Source organism: Aethina tumida, chromosome 1, assembly GCF_024364675.1.
Source record: "Aethina tumida isolate Nest 87 chromosome 1, icAetTumi1.1, whole genome shotgun sequence".
Lineage (NCBI taxonomy): Eukaryota > Metazoa > Arthropoda > Insecta > Coleoptera > Nitidulidae > Aethina > Aethina tumida.
The window spans coordinates 8,803,113-8,822,232 of NC_065435.1; the positions used below are offsets into that span (position 1 = coordinate 8,803,113).

The following is a 19,120-nucleotide window of genomic DNA, read 5'->3' on the forward strand; positions in this document are numbered from 1 at the left end:
TCATTTAAAAGTTATCAAGGAGAGACTTTTTATGACCTCACTGTATATATGCAACATTGCCCAAAAATATGAAGGGGATCACAGTTGACAGCTGTAGTTTAAGAAAGTCTACATTATATAACAACAAAAGCAGTGGAAGTGTTTTAAATTTATTATAATAAATATTACAAAGTAAAATTAAAATTAAATACAAAAACGTCAGCGACAGTAGCGCCATCTGTATTAGGCATCCATTCGTAATTCCTCCGTATTTTGGCGAAATTATTGTTGTAAAACTATTAAAACATTATTTAATTTCTAGTAAGTGTACTTTTTACAATTAAGCTAAAAAATAATATGGTTGTGGATGTAATAAAGCTTTTAAATTGCACGTTTTGGGAGCACTTTGATTTCTTAACCTGTATCATGGAAACGTAGAATAATAAATTTATTTTATACTATTTATAGAAATAAACGTATTTTTATAATTATTGTTTAGTTGTTTAATTATACTATTAAAATAAATATAGTACTTGTAAAAAGGTTAAATAAATGATCATGCTTAGCTAGGTCTCCTAACCTAAAAAATTACAAATTATTTTTAGATAATTAAATATAACTCTCACAACAAAGTAACTTAAAAATTTAGTGGGTATAATGGGTATAGTAACTAGTAAACTTTAAGTATGATTCAATATTTTAGATTTTTATAACAATGAAATCGAGACAACAGTACCTCTTAATTTGGACACGATATGTTAAGATTCAAATTCTTCCTACATGAAACTAAAGGTAAATATTATTTTTTGTACACTTAATTAAAATATTTAACAAAACATATAATATAAATTAGTTTTTAAAACAATAATGTTAATAGATTCAAATGAATTAAATTTAATTAATAAACCCAATATAATTCTCAATTATAGACATTATAGAAGAAACAATTTATCATATTACAATAATTATTCAGTGTATTTCTAATATAATTCAATGTTTTTCAGATAATTTCAAAAATTTATAATAAAAAAGAGTAACATCGAGGGATTGTCATTCAGGTATATTTCTTATATGTGGTTTCTTTTATTTGTTTATTTACTGTAAATAATTTTACATACATAAACATGTACATAATTTTATACACAATTTCATTTATCATCATCACTAATTTCTTTATTATATATTTTTTTTGGCCAAATATATTCTAGATAATCACTAAATAATACTTAATTTGTTTAAACTAAAGGATAATCTTTTAAATTATGAATTCATAAAGTTTATTTAATAGTATTCAATAATATTGTTAAGTAAACATTATTATAGTTTTTGATTGGTCTTTAGGTATATTAATTTAATTTGAGCATATTTTTACTAATATTTATTACAATACAATGTATCAGAATCAGTTTTTCTCCAAAACATTCTCATTTATCAAAAGATTATTAAAATTAAAGTCATACACAAGTTATTTCATTAAAAATTAGCTTATTTGTCTAAATAGTTTGGGATATTAGATAGCTGTGCAACAATTCAAGATGGTATAATAAACATTATCATAGTCATTTTTATTCCAAGTATATTAATTTAATTTATACATAATTTAACACATATGATTTTTAAAATTATTCAGTTTTTATAGAAATATCTTGAGTATCAGTATTATTTAATCTTTTAAATTATGCAGTTTCTTCTTTCTCTAACAGTTACGTACAAAACTCTTGCCAAATATTGATATAAGAGTTTTTCTTGTATAACATTCTCATTAGCATGACATCAAATATATAACCATTTTTAACAAATCTAATTTAAGAGTAGTTTAAATCAGTTAACAGTCAAATAGAACTTACCTCGAGTAATTGGATGTCAATGACTGGTCTATTTGGAAGCATCTTTAAATGTCGAAGACCAACTGCACCACAAGACTTTGGGCCAAGTAGAAGATGATGGATTTGGTTGCTGGTGGTAAGGACTAACGAAGTCGTCGTCCTCCGTGCCTTGTCAGTCTGGGCTGTAGTATTCGAAGAGCTGTAAAATTTGATCACATCAATATAAAAATTTGATAACAATGTAGATAATTTAGCAGTTTTTAAAACTATATTTAATAAGACGATTTATTTGGTTGAACTTACCTCTTAGGATAAGCGTTATTGTTAACACTGTTGGGATAAACCGGCACGAATTACGAATTTCTTCGTGAAATGCTTTTCACTTACCTTGTAAGATGAATCAAATAATATTTGTAAAACCTTTTGAAGAACTGTTGTAAAAAGACTGGAATGATTATGAAGCAAAGCTCTCGAGTCGTTGCTAAGAGGGAACATTCGAAGAACGGAAATGTCGTAGTCGGCGCGAAGCTGCCTATTTCAACCACAGAACACTTCTTTCCAGAGTTCTAAGTAGAATCCGGTACCATTTTGAATTTTGGCGGCAAAACTAATATTAATTTTTATATTAATGGAAAATTGAAAAATGAGAAAAGTTATTAATAAACATTAAAAATAACAGAAAATTTGGCAAGTGGATTAGAATAATCGAAGTGATTTAATTAATTAGATGGTAAACCTCAGTGCGCATGCGCAGTCTTACAAACAAGCAGGAGTTGTAACTGGATAAATTTTGACCTGCTGTGATTTAGTATAGAAAATATTTTTGAATTGGGTAATCTTGCAGTTTATTATAATTGTGTATTGTTGGTTGCATATTTACTGCTGATATTTTTAAATATATATAAAGATTGTCTATGGTTGTTTTATGGCTATTACAGTTTAAATAAATAACATAAAATTAATTTAGTATTTTATTTTGCCCTACTTCTTGAATTTTATTCATTAAAAATAACTCTAACAATAAAATCCCATAAAAATAAATAGATATATCTATGAGGTATCAACTGTATCTATTTGAATGCTCAACAACATAAATACTACTATTTTATTCAATCAGAATATAAATCTGTATAAAAGTTCACGTAACGTTTCATAACGTTATTTAAAATTTATCTTGGATTGTGACCAATCATGTGTTTTACTTTATCTATGATCTCTTTCTATCGCACTGTATCTGTGGATAACCTGTAATGTTTTGACAGTTCAACAATTTGTGTTGGCCTCAGAATTGCCGAATAAATTCTGTTAGCTAATTCAGTATAATTATCGTATGGATATGTTATAATATATAAGGATATAAAAATGGCCGGTCCAGAGGAATATCACAATCAATTTAGGCGACAACATCGCTTCTCCCCAATGAATTTGAGTGGATTGCCAGACGACCCTAACCGAAGACTGTTAGATCTCGACATAAATCCATATCAAGATGTCGAGGAATTCGTTAGAAACCCTCCCGCACACACCCCCATCGACACCGAAGAAGGTACATTAACGATGGTGTAAAAAAACAAGGTGTTAACCCAGTTAACTTTAATTTTAGAGGTGAAAATGAAGAAGTACATCGGCTCTGGTGTGGCGTTTGTTAGTTTGGTAGCGGAAAACCTACTCAGCCACCCTTTTATAGTATTAAGACGTCAGTGTCAGGTACATAAATGTAACTTAAAATGGGCTTTAATAATACATTGATTGTAGGTACATCATGTGTCATCGAAGTACCACATTGTACCTTTCACCTTGTTGCCAACGATAGTGGGTCTTCATTCGTTTCAAGGGCTTACAATTCTCTGGAAGGGGATTGGCTCAGTCCTGTTGGTTCGGGGTATGACTCTTGGAATAGAAGATCTTATTTCCAAAATCACTCCGTGGCCTAAGTAAGTTTAAATTAATATGTCATAACATCCTATTCCAACTTGTAATTTTCAGGGAGATAAACAAGTACACAAGTGTAAAGATGTTTTTCCAACATACCTTACTAAAATGGTAAGATATTACAGGTTTAATAAGGTTATATAATCAAGAAACAAAGTAAAGGAAAATTGTAAGATTCAGAAGATCACACTTATTAGAATCAATATTTGGCTGACTTGCTAGAAAGTAATACACGCTGGAAGAAGTTTGACGATTATATTTTAAAGACAATAAATTTTATGAAATTTCATCATTTTTTTATCAGTTTTTATCTAGAGAACGGAATATGCACTTTTAAAAAACGTTATTTTTTATATTTTCTGTTTCTGAAGGTTATTTAAAGGTTGTTTCTTAAATTTACATACAAAAAATATGTTTTTTTTCTAACAAATTGAGTAAAAAATATCACCTAGTTGGAAAATTATTTAATACAATTATTATAACTGTTACCAACAAATAATAAATTACCAGTTAATATAATTAATGTTCACTAAAATGAACTAATATTTAAATATATTTTATAGTTATAACTTCTTAGTCTTAAAAAATATTGTTATTTAATTCGTTTCTTATTTAAAAATATATATTTTATGCATTTAAGTACTCGAATATTCATAAAAATAGGTTTTATACAATTATTCGAGCTAAATTCCGACTCTGTTTGAGACGTGTTTCAAATTATAATTCTGTTTTAACATGAGAAAAAATTAACTTTTTATTTCAGTGTGAGTTTAGCAATTGTGACACCCTTTTACTCGGCGTCATTCGTCGAGACAGTCCAAAGTGACATTGCGAGCGAAAGTCCAGGTTGTCTGGACGTGTTCAGGGAAGGTTTCATGAGATTGATGAACTGGGGCGTCCCGGCCAAAGGCAGAATGCTCCCGATTTGGGCGTTGATAGTTCCAACTGTCACGTTCGGCGTGGCCAAGTATTTGTTTGGCACGTTAGTGCGTGGTGCCAGCGCCAAATTGATGCACGCTAGGTTTAGAAATCAACATGAAGTCAGAGGTGCATTCCCCAAAGATCTAGCCCTGATACCCACCAAGCAAGATATTGAACTGACTAGTTCGTTGATCTCAACTATTGCAGCTGACGTCGTGTTTTATCCTTGTGAAACCATTGTTCATCGCCTACATTTACAGGTAATATTTATTCGAAGTATTGCCTACATTATTATTTACTTATAATTGTTTGTTGTTAGGGCACAAGAACTATTGTGGATAATCTTGACAATGGACGATCGGTTTTGCCAATTTTGACCAATTATTCTGGGCCAATTGACTGCTATGAAAGTTGTTTGGCTACAGAAGGCACTCTAGGGTTGTACAAAGGTTTTGGAGCCCTTATTTTACAATACATTGCTCATATAGCATTGATAAGAGTGTCACATTTCTTATTATCAGAATTAGGAAGTGTCCTTTGGAAGCCAAAATCTGTACCATTAAAACAACCTCCAAATGTATCACCACCAGCTATTTCAAACTTACCAATAGGTCGTAGATCATATTTACTCCCGTAACAAAATTTCTAGTCATGAGAATTGTTGTTGATTTGTTACTTACTTAACTGTTACAATGGTATGTTAGTTTATACTAAAATTGTATAAATAATTATTTATTTTCATTTCGTCATTTGTAAATTTTCAATAAAGACAGATTTTAATAAAAGAGTTTTAATTAAAACTTACAGGACATCCAACAAATTGGAAGAATAAAGTATAAAATATTTTGATTCCATTCAACTAGAGGAGTGCATTTCATAATTAACAATAAATAAAACCACATTAATTTAATAATTAAAATTTATTTCAATCATGCAACATGTTATAAAGCCTGTTTAAACACAGTAACAACTATCATACTATCATTTACAATATATTTGTAATATTATTGTTAAGTAATACTTAAAAATCCTGATTTATTTATATGAATAGACATATTTTGAAATAATATCACACCATAAATTAAAATAGACTCTGGTAAACACAAATATAATAATCTTCTACATTTAATGGATTACAAACAAGGTCAGAAGAATATGTACAATAATATTGGTAATACTTTTTTAAGAGATATCAGGATAAAACAACATTACTTCACAAATATATACACGTGTTAATTTTAAAGAGATATTATGGATTCTCTACCTTTTCCAACACCTATCCACCTCACTGAAAACAAATTAAATTAAATATTTGAATATTTTTAAAATTACAGTTTTTACTAAATAAAAAACTTACCAGGAACATCCAAGAATTCGTATATTTTGTTCACGTAGTTTTTGGCGTTACGTGGAAGATCTTCAAACGTCCTTACATCCTCTGTACTCGTCTGCCAACCAGGCATTGTAATGTATTCCACCTAAAAGATTAAACAAAACGTTAAATACAATATCCACCACTTGTAAAAATATTTATTTATACCTCAACTTGTGAAAGATCACTTGCGGTTGACGGGAAGTATTCAATCTTCTTGCCGTTGAGCTTGTATCCCACGGCCAACTTCAACTCGGGCAGAGTGTCCAAAATATCTAACTTTGTGAGACATAACGCGGTGTAGCCGTTAATCATGTTGGTGTATTGTAATAACACCAAATCTAGCCATCCGCAGCGCCTCTTCCTTTTGGTGGTCACGCCGATTTCACCACCTCTTGTTTGCATCAGTTCACCAGTTGCCTGGGCAACAAGTATGGTTGGATGGTGAACAGTTTAAGTGAGTTGATACTTACGTCCATAAGCTCGGTGGGGAATGGGCCATCTCCGACTCTGGTGGTGTAGGCCTTGACGACGCCGATTACTTCGCCTATACGTCTGGGGGCAATTCCTAAGCCTGTGCACACGCCTCCCACGCTGCAGTTTGACGACGTTACATACGGGTATGTACCTGAAATTAGATTACATTTATTTAAATTATAAAATAAGTAAGTGAGACCTACCAAAGTCAATGTCCAACATTCCAGCGTTGGCGCCCTCAACCAAAATCTTCTGCCCCTGCTTCAAAGCTTTGTCCAGGAACGAAACAGTGTCAAAGACAAGTGGTCTGATTTCTTCAGCATACTGCTTGTAACGTTTCAGCTCTCCTTCCACGTCGACTTGAAGGGTTGGAAACATTCTTTGGTAAACGTTGACCAAACCTTGGAATCTCTTCGAAAATTTATCGTAGTCTCCCAAAAGGTCGCCTACTCGTAAACCGTTTCTGGTCATCTTCGACGAGTAAGTCGGTCCGATGCCTTTTTTGGTCGTGCCCAATCCGCGACCTCTTTGGTTGTTCTCATGTTCTTGTAGTCCATCGACCTGCTGATGGAAGTCGAACACGAGATGGGCACGATCTGAGATTATTAGTTGCTGTTTCCAGTTCTTCAATCCTTTCTTCTCGTTCTTTTCGGCCTCGTCGAACAGGCTTGGGAGGTGGATGACTACACCGTTCCCTGAAATTAGTCCAATTAGGCAATGAAGAGCAAAAATTAGGGTAAAATCAATCGTTTCCTAACATATCTGTAGTGAAATTATGTTATTTTGAAATAAAAGAAAATGTTACCATCCACCAAAACTTACCAATGACTGCTTTGCAGTTAGGATTGATGATTCCACTTGGCAACAAATGGAAATCGTATTCAATACCGTTTACCAAAACGGTGTGCCCGGCGTTGCTCCCCCCCTGAAGTAAATGAATTATTGTTAATTATGTTCAAGTTCCAGCTATAACATCAATAGATAATCACACATCCTTTTATAAACGGACAAATTGGAAGACTCAACTAATTAAATTTCTTCTAGTCTTTTAGGCAAATAAAAAAATTAATTGAGTCATACAATGTCAGTGTGTGACTGAATGAACAAAATTTAGAAGGATGTGTTTCACTAAAGAGACTATTGACATCAAAAAAGAATATTCGAACAAGGCTAAAGTTTGCACAAAAATATATTAATTATCCTTCAGAATTTTTACGAAGAGTACTTTGGAGTGACGAATCCAAGTTCAATAGAAGAGGATCCAGATGGTAAACAATACGTTTGTCGTCCTCTAAATTAAAGTTTGGACCTTAGATACACTAAAACAATTTTCAAACACGGTGGAGAAAACGATATGGTTTGGGGTTCCTTTTCTTGGCATGGTATAGGACTATTACAGAAAATTATTGACAATATACACAATTTTATGTACAGAGATATCATGCAAGAAATAACAGAACCATTTGCAATAGTAATTTACCAGTTACATAGATTGTTACGCAAGATAATGAACCGAAGCATGTGTCCAGAGTGGTTCAAAATTGGTTAAAAGCTAATCATGTTGGGGTTTACGATTGGCCAGCGTAATGCACGGATCTAAATCCAATTGGAAACTTATGAAACATGACACATGAAGTCTCGATTAAAACACCAATTATTTATAAATTATTTAACAAATATATATTTTTTAAATGAGTGCTATTTCAGTGATCAACCACATTGGGCATTTATTTTGTTTAAGATATAATTTTAAAAGAAATTATTTTGATTTGAATGAACAATTGTAGAAGGTGTCTATTGTATTAAAATATTATTGTTTTCTAGGACACGCTGTATATATTTATTATGACCTAAACAAATAAACTACATAAGGGTGTTGCTATTATATCTTCTCGAGTTGTTACAGTTATATGACATTGTAATAACATTAATTAAGAGACTACGTCAGACACCATTGGAAAAAATAGAACAGTGTGTCCGCCAGGTTATCCTCGGTCATATGACGCGTCTGAAAATATCTGTTTACTTGTTTGTTTTTGTTTCGGATCACATGAGGAGGCCGTTGTAAGGTGTTGTGGATTAGCACCCACCCAGCACCAACCTCGTCAGCTCCGACCACTCGCGCCAAGGGTAAAAGTATTTAACGCCGCAATAATAAAACTTACCTGGCATCGGCAGACCACATCCATTTGGGTGGCCAGCATGTCAACCACCTTCCCCTTGCCTTCGTCGCCCCATTGGGCCCCCAACACCACCGTTACCTTATTCATCGAGCCCACGTGTTTAATAAACAAGTAAACAAACCGCCTGCGTTGGCTATACTGTGATCATTGACATAACCTATCTATGCTCGAATGTTTATCTGTTTAATTATTTGCACTAATTAGTATAATGTAGTTTTTCGTTTTCTAATAAGAACATATAAATTCAAATAGTGTGTAATCCCAGTTGTCTATTAGACCTAACCTCACCGAAGTATCACAACAGCTGTGAGGTGTAGAATTATCAATTATTTAAATAAACAAAAAGGAGTAACATGGACAGGGTTAAAGAGTCTTTGCTTATTTCCAAAGAGGTACACACAATTTATGAAGATATTTTAAATTCTTATGTTGCAGATTTTTACGTAGAAAATCACTGGAACAAGTTGTCCAACAGCTGGAAGATATTTTTTGAATCTGCCAATTTAAGTGACATAGGATTCATGTTAGATTTCCACAATGACTTAAATACTGTGTTTCCTTTATCTTTAATGTGTTTAAGAAAACTGATAATCCAACACAGCATATCCAGAGACCAGAAGCAATTGTCCCAGTCAATGACTCTCCCTGAGCCATTCATGAAGTTCTTCTGGAAGAGCATCAAAGAAAAAAAACGTCATGAATTAGCGTTGATGTCGGCAAAGTCTTATGAAACAGCACTGAAATCAGGATGTAAATACATAGTTGATATTGGAAGTGGAGTTGGGCATTTTAGCAGGATGTTAGCTTATGGTTATGGGTTTACTGTTTGTACATTTGAAGCAAACCCTGACCTAGTAAAACAGGCTTACATACTGGACAGTCAGTTTGAGAAGATCCTTGATATAAAAAAAATCCCCCACAAATGTAAGACAAGCACAGTACATATAAACAAGAGAATTGAAAATGACTTAACCAGTCAAGAGTTTGTAGCTTTAGTCAAAGAAGCATTTAAACTAGACATAGACAATTTCCAATTTGGCATAGTTGGGTTGCATCCCTGTGGAAATTTGGGACCAACTCTCTTGAGACTGTACAGTGAATCCAAAAATGCAAATTTTATAAATATTGCAAGCTGTTGTTACATGAAACTTGGCTTATCTACTGATTTTGTAGGATTTCCATTGAGCCAGTTTTGTATAAACAATAACTTTAATTTATCATACTTGTCTTGTGAAATTGCCTGTCATTCTATAGAAAACTACTCAAATAAATTAAAGTTAGGTCTATACAATAATTTAAAGGTTCACGCCTTTAGAGCTGCCTTAGAACAGATTTTAGAACAAATTGATCCCAGTTTAAGACACAAACAACTTTGTGGAGTGAAATATCAAGACAATTTATCTGTGGAGGAATATTGTACAAAGGCGTTAAGACGTTTGGATTTGAACATACCTGAGTCTGTTTTTGTTAAGTTTGACAAAATTATAGACAAAACTTGGAAACATGTTGTATGTTTTTACTCAGTTAGATTATTATTAGCTCCTCTTGTGGAAACTATTATATTGTATGACAGGATGTTATTTGTTAGGGAAAATACAGGTTGTTGTCTAATAGAACCTGTTTTTGATTGTGCAATATCGCCAAGAAATCATGTATTGACTGCATATAAATTATTTGAAACTTATTCTTTGTTTTATTCTATTGAAATCGATTATACTGTTATTATATTGCAACTTTATAAAATGTTAAATCTTTTAGAAGTAATATAAAATGTTGCATATATTTTTCTAAATTGTGCTGGATGTAAATATTGCAACTTTAATTTTTAAAGGGATTTTTAATGACTAAATCTGTGTTATTTAAGTCCCATTTCTTCCAGGTTAACGATTAACGTATTTAAAACATCTCTTTTTGTTTCTCTTGGTCTTGGTAAGGCTGAATTATAATTTGTCTTATAGTTTCACTTCAACCAATGGTTAAATAGTTATAATAAGCAAAAGTAAATAATCGAATTAAATTCACAGGGAGCATTGAAAGACCATAAAGTAAAAGTTGCTATAATTTGGAAAGTAGCAAGCAGCAGTGTTTAAAGAAATAAAAGTTTTTTTTAATGCGATATAATAGATGGGCTACCTTGTATAAAACTTCTCAAAAGTATTAAAATATATATATTTTTAAAATAATAAACATAAATTTATTTATGAAGGATTTAGTATTATAGAGTGTTTGATTCGAATATTGATTTGTGTTTAGTCATAATAATGTTCCACTGTGTATATAAAAATTTATTTTATTTATTTATGGTATCTGAATAAATCTATTGGAAGACTTTATTTATTCTTTAGAAGTGAATCTACTAGTTCATAGATGTCAGTTAAGCGTCAAAAGGAATAGCGGAACTTTGATTATAAAATTGATGAAATATTTAATAGTGCCGCAATCCATTTCTATTTCATCAAAATTTTGTTGCTAAAAGAGAAAAATGAACAGTAATTGCTTTTGAAGCTTGCTAATTAACGCTGTAAAATGAGATACAAAAGCCTTTAGATTAGACTAGAAAAGACCGAATGCGGATAATATAATTTTAATTAATCTTAGACGCAAAATTCCGCTCCAAATCGAACGTGTGTTTTCAAAATAAAAAAGGAATGTACAAAAAGAAGACAAACAACTGAAGGCCGACGTAAATAAATAAAGGACCCTTCAAATAAAGATTTTTTTATTTACAGTCGAAATAAAATAGAAATAAATGTACGGATTGTTTTTACTCACAATCGATGTAAAACTACCTCGAAAGTTTTATGCAAGGTAACTTTCTAGATTATTCAAAAGCCCCATCGTATTTGAAAGTTTACTGTTACACTATAAATTCTTAAATTATGTTCAGGACGTTTTATACAATCGAACACGGCGTGGTGTTCATCACCAGGAAATAAATTGATTTCATTACTCACGTTAAATAATTTAATTTTGAAACGTTGAATAATTTATATTCTTTAATTTTTTTCCCTAATAACCGTGACGAATTCATTTAACTTTTTTCGTTTTTTAATTAATCTGCAGCGAACTAAAACGCATTCAGTTTTAAAACTTTTTCGTAAATTAACTCACTCTAAAGCTTGTTTTACGAGAAAAACATGTTACTTCATTTGAATTGTAAATAATAATACATTATTACTATGTTGTATTGGGTACAGTAAAAAGTAATTTACGTTTTTCGTTCATGATCCATTTCCTGTTAATCTGTACAGATCACAGAGAGCAATGAAAGACCATAAAGTAAAAAGTTGCTATATTTTTGTCCATTGTAAAACAAAAAAAAAATAAAATTGGCTGTTATAGAGACTTAATTTAATGAAAAGTTCAATGTTTATATACTGTGCATTGTTGAAATAGTGTTTTTGTTTGATTATTATTCGAATGGCCATGTCCAATGATAGAAAACTCTATACTATAATATATATCCATTCAATTTCACTTATAAGATATACACAGCATGTCGGTGACGCGAACGCTCAAGATTTCACCCATCCAAAAAGTGTCTACGTCGCACAGCACACTGCGCTTGCGCTAGTCATGACCATGTCGGTGACGCAAACCCATAAGAGATTCCCCTACCAAAAACTGCCCAACGCGGCTAAAATAGACAATTTTTAAGGAATAAAATTAGATTAACCAATTGCACACACAACAATAACAGGAAAAACTATAAACATTGTAGGTACTGGCATCTAATTGAAGTAGTACAGCTCATAATTTTAATATATTTTAATAATTTGCTGTAATTATGGCCCTACTGTATTTCAGTTTTAAAGTGCTTTCCATATAATACAAAATCGTTGTGTAAGTCGTCCTGAAACATGCAAATTCTTCGTGTAACTTGATGTAAATAGGCCAGTCATTAAACTTCGATGAATGAACCACAAGAAAGAAGCCTCATGCAATGAATTTCATCAAAAACTTGAACAAATGGATTCCACATAAATATCTATTAATTAATCCGGGGATTTGATTGGATTCCAAATTTTGCGTGACGTTAAGAACGTTCCAATTGGTTTAATATGACATAAATTTTCCCAATTCGGTGTTAATTCATATAGCTTTGGGTATTATGTATCCCGTTGTAACATTAGATTCCAACACTAAATGTCACACACTACTCCGAAGGGTTGTTTATTCGCTGAATTTGAAAAGTTGCGTAATTCTTGTTATATAATCAACAAATGCATTAAATATTATCCTACGCAAGCCTAGATGAGGGCGTTTACTAACAACATAATGATCGATGACGACAAATTAAAATTTTCCTAACCGAAATTCCGCATCCGATAAACGAAACGAAAGGTGGCAGTGAAACTCTATTAATGCCATCCCAATAAATTTAGCACAGAAATCATTTATCTCCGTTTTGATAGATTGTTTGCACTCAGTCAAGGTCGGGAATACGTTAAGGTTTTCTTGAGACTCGACATTTAAATGATCACATAAAAGAAATCGATTCAGTAATGCAATGTCCAATTAATTTTTAATATTATTACGGCAAAACCAACAAGAAAAACTAAATGTTTTCTGCGTTTCTCTCTCGTTATGCTTAATTAAAATTGTAATATTGTTTTACCGATGTATCCGTAAAGTCGTTCTTTCATTAAATGAAATTCCGTTCTGCTGTTTCCTTTAGTTGCCGTAATACCCGGATATTTGATTATTTGGAAAATAAAAATTGTCTGCAATTTAAGATGAAGAGTGATTTTGTCGAACAACACAGAACCATTGATAATTTTTAAAATATATTAAGGGGAATATGGACAATTTGGTAAAATTAAATGTGACTCATTTTATACAGTGTCCTCGAAAGGCCTGCACAGAATTCCACCACATATTCTTGAAATATCTTACCTTAGTAGGAATGTTGGCAATCACAGAGAAACAGAAAGATAAGGCAAATCGATAGAAAATTGGTGGTAGAATTTTTGGGTACACCCTGTATAAATACCAAATTAATTAGGACCATTAATAAATATATTGTTCTAAATATAAAATTATAATTGTTGTCTACTCGTTGGGAATTCCTAAATTAAATATAAATGTAATTACTTGACACAAAATGTGAGGGTGAAATATGTATGTGGGGAATTTTATGTTACTAAATAATACATACTCCACAAAATAAGCCTTTTACAACAAGTTAATAATGACAAATTTACTGTTTGGTAATACAAAGTGTTTGATATTAATTTATGTGGGTTCAAGCCAGGTAGGTTATAGTATGTTAAGACTTCATTTTGGTAACTTATTAATTAAGTTTGGAGTAATATTAGATAATTAGTATGTCTTTGTTGAGGACTATATTAACCATTTACAAAAAGCAAACATACCTAACATAGCAATTAATTAAAATATGTAAAAAATAATTTTAAATAATGAATATGAATGAAATTCTCTGACATTGAAAACAAAAGTTTAGTTTTCATTCAAAAATAGCATGCTCAGTTCCTTTGATATTTTATCAACTGCATACAAAATAAAAGTAATAAAGAGCAATTGTTTGTGCTTCACCTGAGAAGTGACTTTGATTATCCATTGTTACTAGAAACAGTTCAATTTGTTTTTAGAAAATGTTTTATTCACAAGGAAATAATAAGATAAAACTTGTGTAACGAACTCTATCTAGGTATCTAGGCAACACGAAAGCATAGTTGTGTTAAAAAGCGTTTATTTCGTATCTGTCTTGTTAATCTGACGAAAGAAACAAAAAGTCATTAGTTCAAGCAAATCAGTCAATCAAAAAAATTTAATTTTATCCATTTTAGCGTAAATGATTTGTTCTTAAAATAGAATTGAGTGTTGGCAACCATCTGAAAATGAAAAGATGGATTCGTACTTTCAGGCAACTTGTTTAATATAATTTTTTTGTTAAATATATCCTGCACTGTGATTAAATTGTTCATTAATTTATTGAGATATGAATTAAAGTAAAATAATTAACTACTTTTTTCCAAGTAAATTCATAAACAATAGAATGTTCAGTGGATGGAAGAATGAAAATCCGTACTTTTTACTGATCAAAATAGAATTGGGCCCTACGGTGGTGATCGTCGAGTTTGCCTCTGATCCAGATTAGGTGTTCCACGAATTCGTCAAAGAATTTTACCCATTTTAAGGAGGTTTCCTTATGGCATGGAGGAGGAATTTAATATAATGGCTATACAGATTTGTACATATGTCAAGGCACAATGACTGGTCCGATATACACAAGGGACAGTGTTAATGATATACTACCAAATTTTTAAGCTGTTCGGCAAGGACGTACAACTAGAAACCCTGGGTATTGAGACCTTACAACTTCCCCCGAGGTCAACTGACCTAAATCCCATCGAACATGCATGGAATTTGCTGAAACAGCGGCTTTCGAACCATCAACCCCTCCCTATAACTCATCGAGAGCTTCGAGCTATAATTTCGCTTACGTGGGCTAATATACCCCAAGAAGAATTGAGTAACTTCATTGAAGGCATGCAGGGGAAGTGTCAAGCAGTCATCGATGCCCTTGGTGGGCATACAACAAACTAAATTTTGTGTCTGTATTAATTTGACTAAAAATAAAAACTGCTGATTTATGTTGAATTTATTTATTAATTAATAAGTATATTTTTACTAAATAAGTTTTATTTTTTATTTTTTCACGAGAACTTTAATTAAAAATAATTTAATTTTTGAGCATGATTTTATTTAACAACCTACATACATGATTATTTGGGTATTACTGTCAATTATTTATAACGTTAAATAGTCATAAGCGGATTTATTTTTGTTTAAAATGATGCTACCAAGTGAAATATCCAAATATTGAAAAAATACAAATATTTCAATAGGTATTCGAATATTAGTAATTATTAAGCACATATGAGCGGATTAAATCTGTTATTTTGTTTAAAATTATACTGAAATACTAATAAATCAAATTATTCACTCAAGTACTAAAATTTTCAAATATATGAACACATTCCAGTTTGGAATCGTTATTGGCAAACTGATAATGCCAATAATATATGACATAGTGATGGTCGAAGAAGACAGACAATTTTTGCAGAAATTGAGGGCTTCTTTGCTGATTTTCTGCCATAGAGATCAGCTTCTTTTAGTTCTCACTTTAACAAAAGGTACTGACCGACCTACGATTCCAATTTTACTCTGCTATTCACCATTTAGAAATGTTTCTACAATTTGTTGTTTAATTTGTATCACTAAATGGGCACCTCTAGGCACTTTTAGCTTCAAGGAACGATGTCGGACACAGAAATAAATTATGGAATCCCTTATGTTTAAATTATTAAATAATTATTTTTTTTTGACTTTTAGATTATGTCTAAAATAAAAAATGATTATTATTTTATTTAAAAATATACGTTCATTATGGATTATTTCAATATTTAAAAATCTAAATATTTAAATCGTACTCGAATATTGAAATTTATAATTTTTACTAAACTACTCAAGTAGAATAAAATTACATTTTTGTCAAATTTTACTGTGAATAAAATTATAAATAGTTTATTATTTTATTTAAAATAATGTTGATTTACTTAAGTTACAAATTATTCTAATATTCAAATATTTGCATATTAAAACATTTAATTTTTACTTGAATAAAAACTAGTTAAGAAGAATGAGAAAACATTGTTAAATTTCACTGTAAATAAAATAAATGATTTATTATTTGGTTTAAAATAACATTAAAATACATATATTACGAATTATTTCAATATTCAAATATTCGAATATTGAAACATTTAACTTTACCATATTTATGTAAAAAGATACTTAACTAGAAGACATTTTTGTTTTCTTCTATATAAAATTATAAATAATTTATTACTTTGTTTAAACTAATACTAATTTACTTACATTATAAATTATTCTAATATTCAAACATTCGAATATTGAAACATTTTGTTTACAATTTTACTGAAATACTGATAAAACAAGTAATTCACTCAAATACTAAAAATTTCAAATATATGAACACATTCGAGTTTTGAATTGTTATTGACAAACTGATAATGCCAATAATATACGACATAGGGGTGGTCGAAGAAGACAGACAATTTTTGCAGAAATTGAGGGCTTCTTTGCTGATTTTCTACCATAGAGACCAGCTTATTTTAGTCTTCGTTTTAACATAAGGTACTGACGACACAAGATTCCAATTTTACTCTGCTTTTCACCATTTAGGAATTTTCCTACGTACGAAATGTTTAGACACTTAATAGTTAAAACATTAATTTAATTTAAAAAATAGTTCTTTTAATAGAATCATGAATGAAATCATGAAAAAAGTAAATTACTTTTTTAGTTACACCCATTCCATACATAATAATAAAGCTCTTACATTAAACTAAGCTTTTTCAGTGTAAAACTCATTATTGATCCAGAAATAGTTCGTATTATCTTACACGTAATATTCCCTAATAAAGATATGCAATTGCGACAGGTCAAATTACAGTCGCACTCTGGCCGGACACGTAAATCGTCGTTACGTGTCCACACAACGATAACAATAGCCAAATTATGTATTGTAAACATAAAATCTGCAAACTTAGTTGTCGTACGTACGTCGATCAAATGACTGCGGCGGCACAAAAGGCAGACAAAACCATAAAAGCGGGACCAAAAGTCAATTAATCCACGTAAAAGAGTTTTTAATTAAAATGTTACATACGCCACGGACGCCCTGACCATTCCGTACATAAATATAATAGTAACTGATGACAATATCGTTATTGATTTAGTCAGATCCTTTGCTTGCTCCCCATCATTCTCTGGAACTCTGGACTACCATTCATGACCGACGTCCGGTGTTATTCCAGGCACCTGAAAAATTTAATGATTCGTACTTCACAGAGGTCAGAGTGGAGGTAATGTATGGAATTGGAACATATATATGAAATATTTGAAATGTAAAATAGAAGTTGTATGTAAAATAGGGATGCCGGAATCTATTATAATATTTTAGTCGATTGAATGTTAAGTGTGCTGATTATCGAAAATTACACAATGCCATTATTATTATGAAACGGTTCTCTTGTTATTGCGCATCATAAACAACTGGGGTAGACTAATAAAAAATAGATCTAAAAGTGATTGAAACTGAGAAATTGGAACAGTACTTAAATAACAAAATTACCTATGCTAAAATCTTGCTGTGCTCTTTTACTAAATGTTATGATGTTCTCTTTTACTTAGAAAATATGTATGTGGATTATATAATATCATGAAGTTTTAAGTTTCCAACATTTTCAATTAAAAGTAAAAGATTTAATGAAATATCAAACTCAGTAATTTATTAAATTTAATTTTAAACAAGTTTAAACAATATAAATGTTTAAGATAGTTAGTTCTAGAAGATAATTTACAGTTTAACAATAATTTGTGGTAGGTTGTAGGATTTATTAAAATTTATTTAGTTACAAATAAAAAATAACAAATAATAATTATTATTTTTTTAAATATACGTTCATTATGAATTATTTCAATATTTAAAAATCTAAATATTTAAATCGTACTCGAATATTGAAATTTATAATTTTTACTTCAATAAAAATTAGTTAAGTAGAATGAAATTATATTTATGTCAAATTTTACTGCGAATAAAATTATAAATAATGTATTATTTTATTTAAAATAATACTGATTTACTTACGTTACAAAATATTCTAATATTCAAATATTTGCATATTGAAACATTTAATTTTTACATGAATAAAAACTAGTTAAAAACATTAAAAATATATTTTTGTTAAATTTCAATGTAAAAAAAATAATAAATGATTTATTATTTGGTTTAAAATAATATTAAAATAAATATTATAACAAATTATTCTAATATTGAAATATTCGAATATTAAAATATTCGAATACTGAAACATTTAACTTTTACTTGAATAAAAAGTAGTTAAGTAGAATGGGAAGACATTTTTGTTAAATTTTAATGTATATGAAATAATAAACAATATAGTTTTTTTTCTTTAAAATAATACTAATTTACTGATATTACAAATAATTTTAATATTCAAATATTCGAATATTATGTAGAATGAGAATAAATACATTTTTGACAAATTTGGTTTGTAAGAAATATAAATAAAATATATTGTTTAAACTAATTAATTTACCCACGTTACAAATTATTCCAGTATTTAAAAATCTAAATACATCATGTATAAATAAAATAAATAAATTAAATAAATACGATAAATTATATTAAAATGCTTATAATACGAATTATTCGAATATTTAAATATTACAAAAATTAAAATATATAAGTAAATATTGAAATAATTTACTGTTTTATTAAAATTATTAAAAAATATTTTAATACGAGTTATTCGAATATTTTGAGACTAAAATATTTGAATAAATATTCAGTTTCC

The 19,120-nt window shown here is 30.0% G+C and overlaps 3 protein-coding genes and 1 long non-coding RNA gene across 4 annotated transcripts; 3 read left to right on the forward strand and 1 right to left on the reverse strand.

The window, feature by feature from the left end:
• The first annotated feature begins 192 nt into the window (after positions 1-192).
• LOC109602947 (uncharacterized) lies at positions 193-2,767 on the forward strand. Its single transcript, XR_007548039.1, has 3 exons — positions 193-300; positions 683-771; positions 984-2,767. It is a non-coding gene; the product is annotated as an uncharacterized LOC109602947 (long non-coding RNA).
• Positions 2,768-3,050: 283 nt separating this feature from the next.
• On the forward strand, positions 3,051-5,443 carry LOC109602945 (mitochondrial outer membrane protein SLC25A46). Its single transcript, XM_020019392.2, has 6 exons — positions 3,051-3,351; positions 3,409-3,512; positions 3,561-3,739; positions 3,792-3,848; positions 4,501-4,918; positions 4,978-5,443. Exons 1-6 carry the CDS (start codon positions 3,168-3,170, stop codon positions 5,293-5,295), a joined length of 1,260 nt encoding a protein of 419 aa, XP_019874951.1. The 5' UTR covers positions 3,051-3,167; the 3' UTR covers positions 5,296-5,443.
• Positions 5,444-5,563: 120 nt separating this feature from the next.
• Positions 5,564-8,796, reverse strand: LOC109602944 (adenylosuccinate synthetase). The gene is made up of 7 exons (XM_020019391.2): positions 8,673-8,796; positions 7,330-7,432; positions 6,711-7,202; positions 6,504-6,658; positions 6,199-6,450; positions 6,016-6,136; positions 5,564-5,946 (listed from the first exon to the last, which is right to left on the reverse strand). Exons 1-7 carry the CDS (start codon positions 8,775-8,777, stop codon positions 5,897-5,899), a joined length of 1,278 nt encoding a protein of 425 aa, XP_019874950.1. The 5' UTR covers positions 8,778-8,796; the 3' UTR covers positions 5,564-5,896.
• A 233-nt stretch (positions 8,797-9,029) lies between these two features.
• Positions 9,030-15,260, forward strand: LOC109602943 (methyltransferase-like protein 25B). Its single transcript, XM_049961747.1, has 3 exons — positions 9,030-9,213; positions 9,271-10,408; positions 14,982-15,260. The coding sequence occupies exons 1-3, from the start codon at positions 9,044-9,046 to the stop codon at positions 15,258-15,260; spliced, it is 1,587 nt and encodes a 528-aa protein (XP_049817704.1). The 5' UTR covers positions 9,030-9,043.
• Positions 15,261-19,120: the final 3,860 nt, after the last annotated feature.

Excerpts from the sequence above, each read along its gene's own strand:
- LOC109602945 (XM_020019392.2), top strand. The coding sequence starts at position 3,168 with ATGGCCGGTCCAGAGGAATATCACAATCAATTTAGGCGACAACATCGC. Across the intron at positions 3,352-3,408 it reads CCCCATCGACACCGAAGAAG|AGGTGAAAATGAAGAAGTAC; the intron begins GTACATTAACGA and ends CTTTAATTTTAG. Across the intron at positions 3,513-3,560 it reads TATTAAGACGTCAGTGTCAG|GTACATCATGTGTCATCGAA; the intron begins GTACATAAATGT and ends CATTGATTGTAG.
- LOC109602944 (XM_020019391.2), bottom strand. The coding sequence starts at position 8,777 with ATGAATAAGGTAACGGTGGTGTTGGGGGCCCAATGGGGCGACGAAGGC. Across the intron at positions 6,659-6,710 it reads AATGTTGGACATTGACTTTG|GTACATACCCGTATGTAACG; the intron begins GTAGGTCTCACT and ends ATCTAATTTCAG. Across the intron at positions 6,137-6,198 it reads GTGATCTTTCACAAGTTGAG|GTGGAATACATTACAATGCC; the intron begins GTATAAATAAAT and ends TTAATCTTTTAG.
- LOC109602943 (XM_049961747.1), top strand. The coding sequence starts at position 9,044 with ATGGACAGGGTTAAAGAGTCTTTGCTTATTTCCAAAGAGGTACACACA. Across the intron at positions 9,214-9,270 it reads TTAAGTGACATAGGATTCAT|AAAACTGATAATCCAACACA; the intron begins GTTAGATTTCCA and ends AATGTGTTTAAG. Across the intron at positions 10,409-14,981 it reads CTATTGAAATCGATTATACT|CTGTTCGGCAAGGACGTACA; the intron begins GTTATTATATTG and ends CAAATTTTTAAG.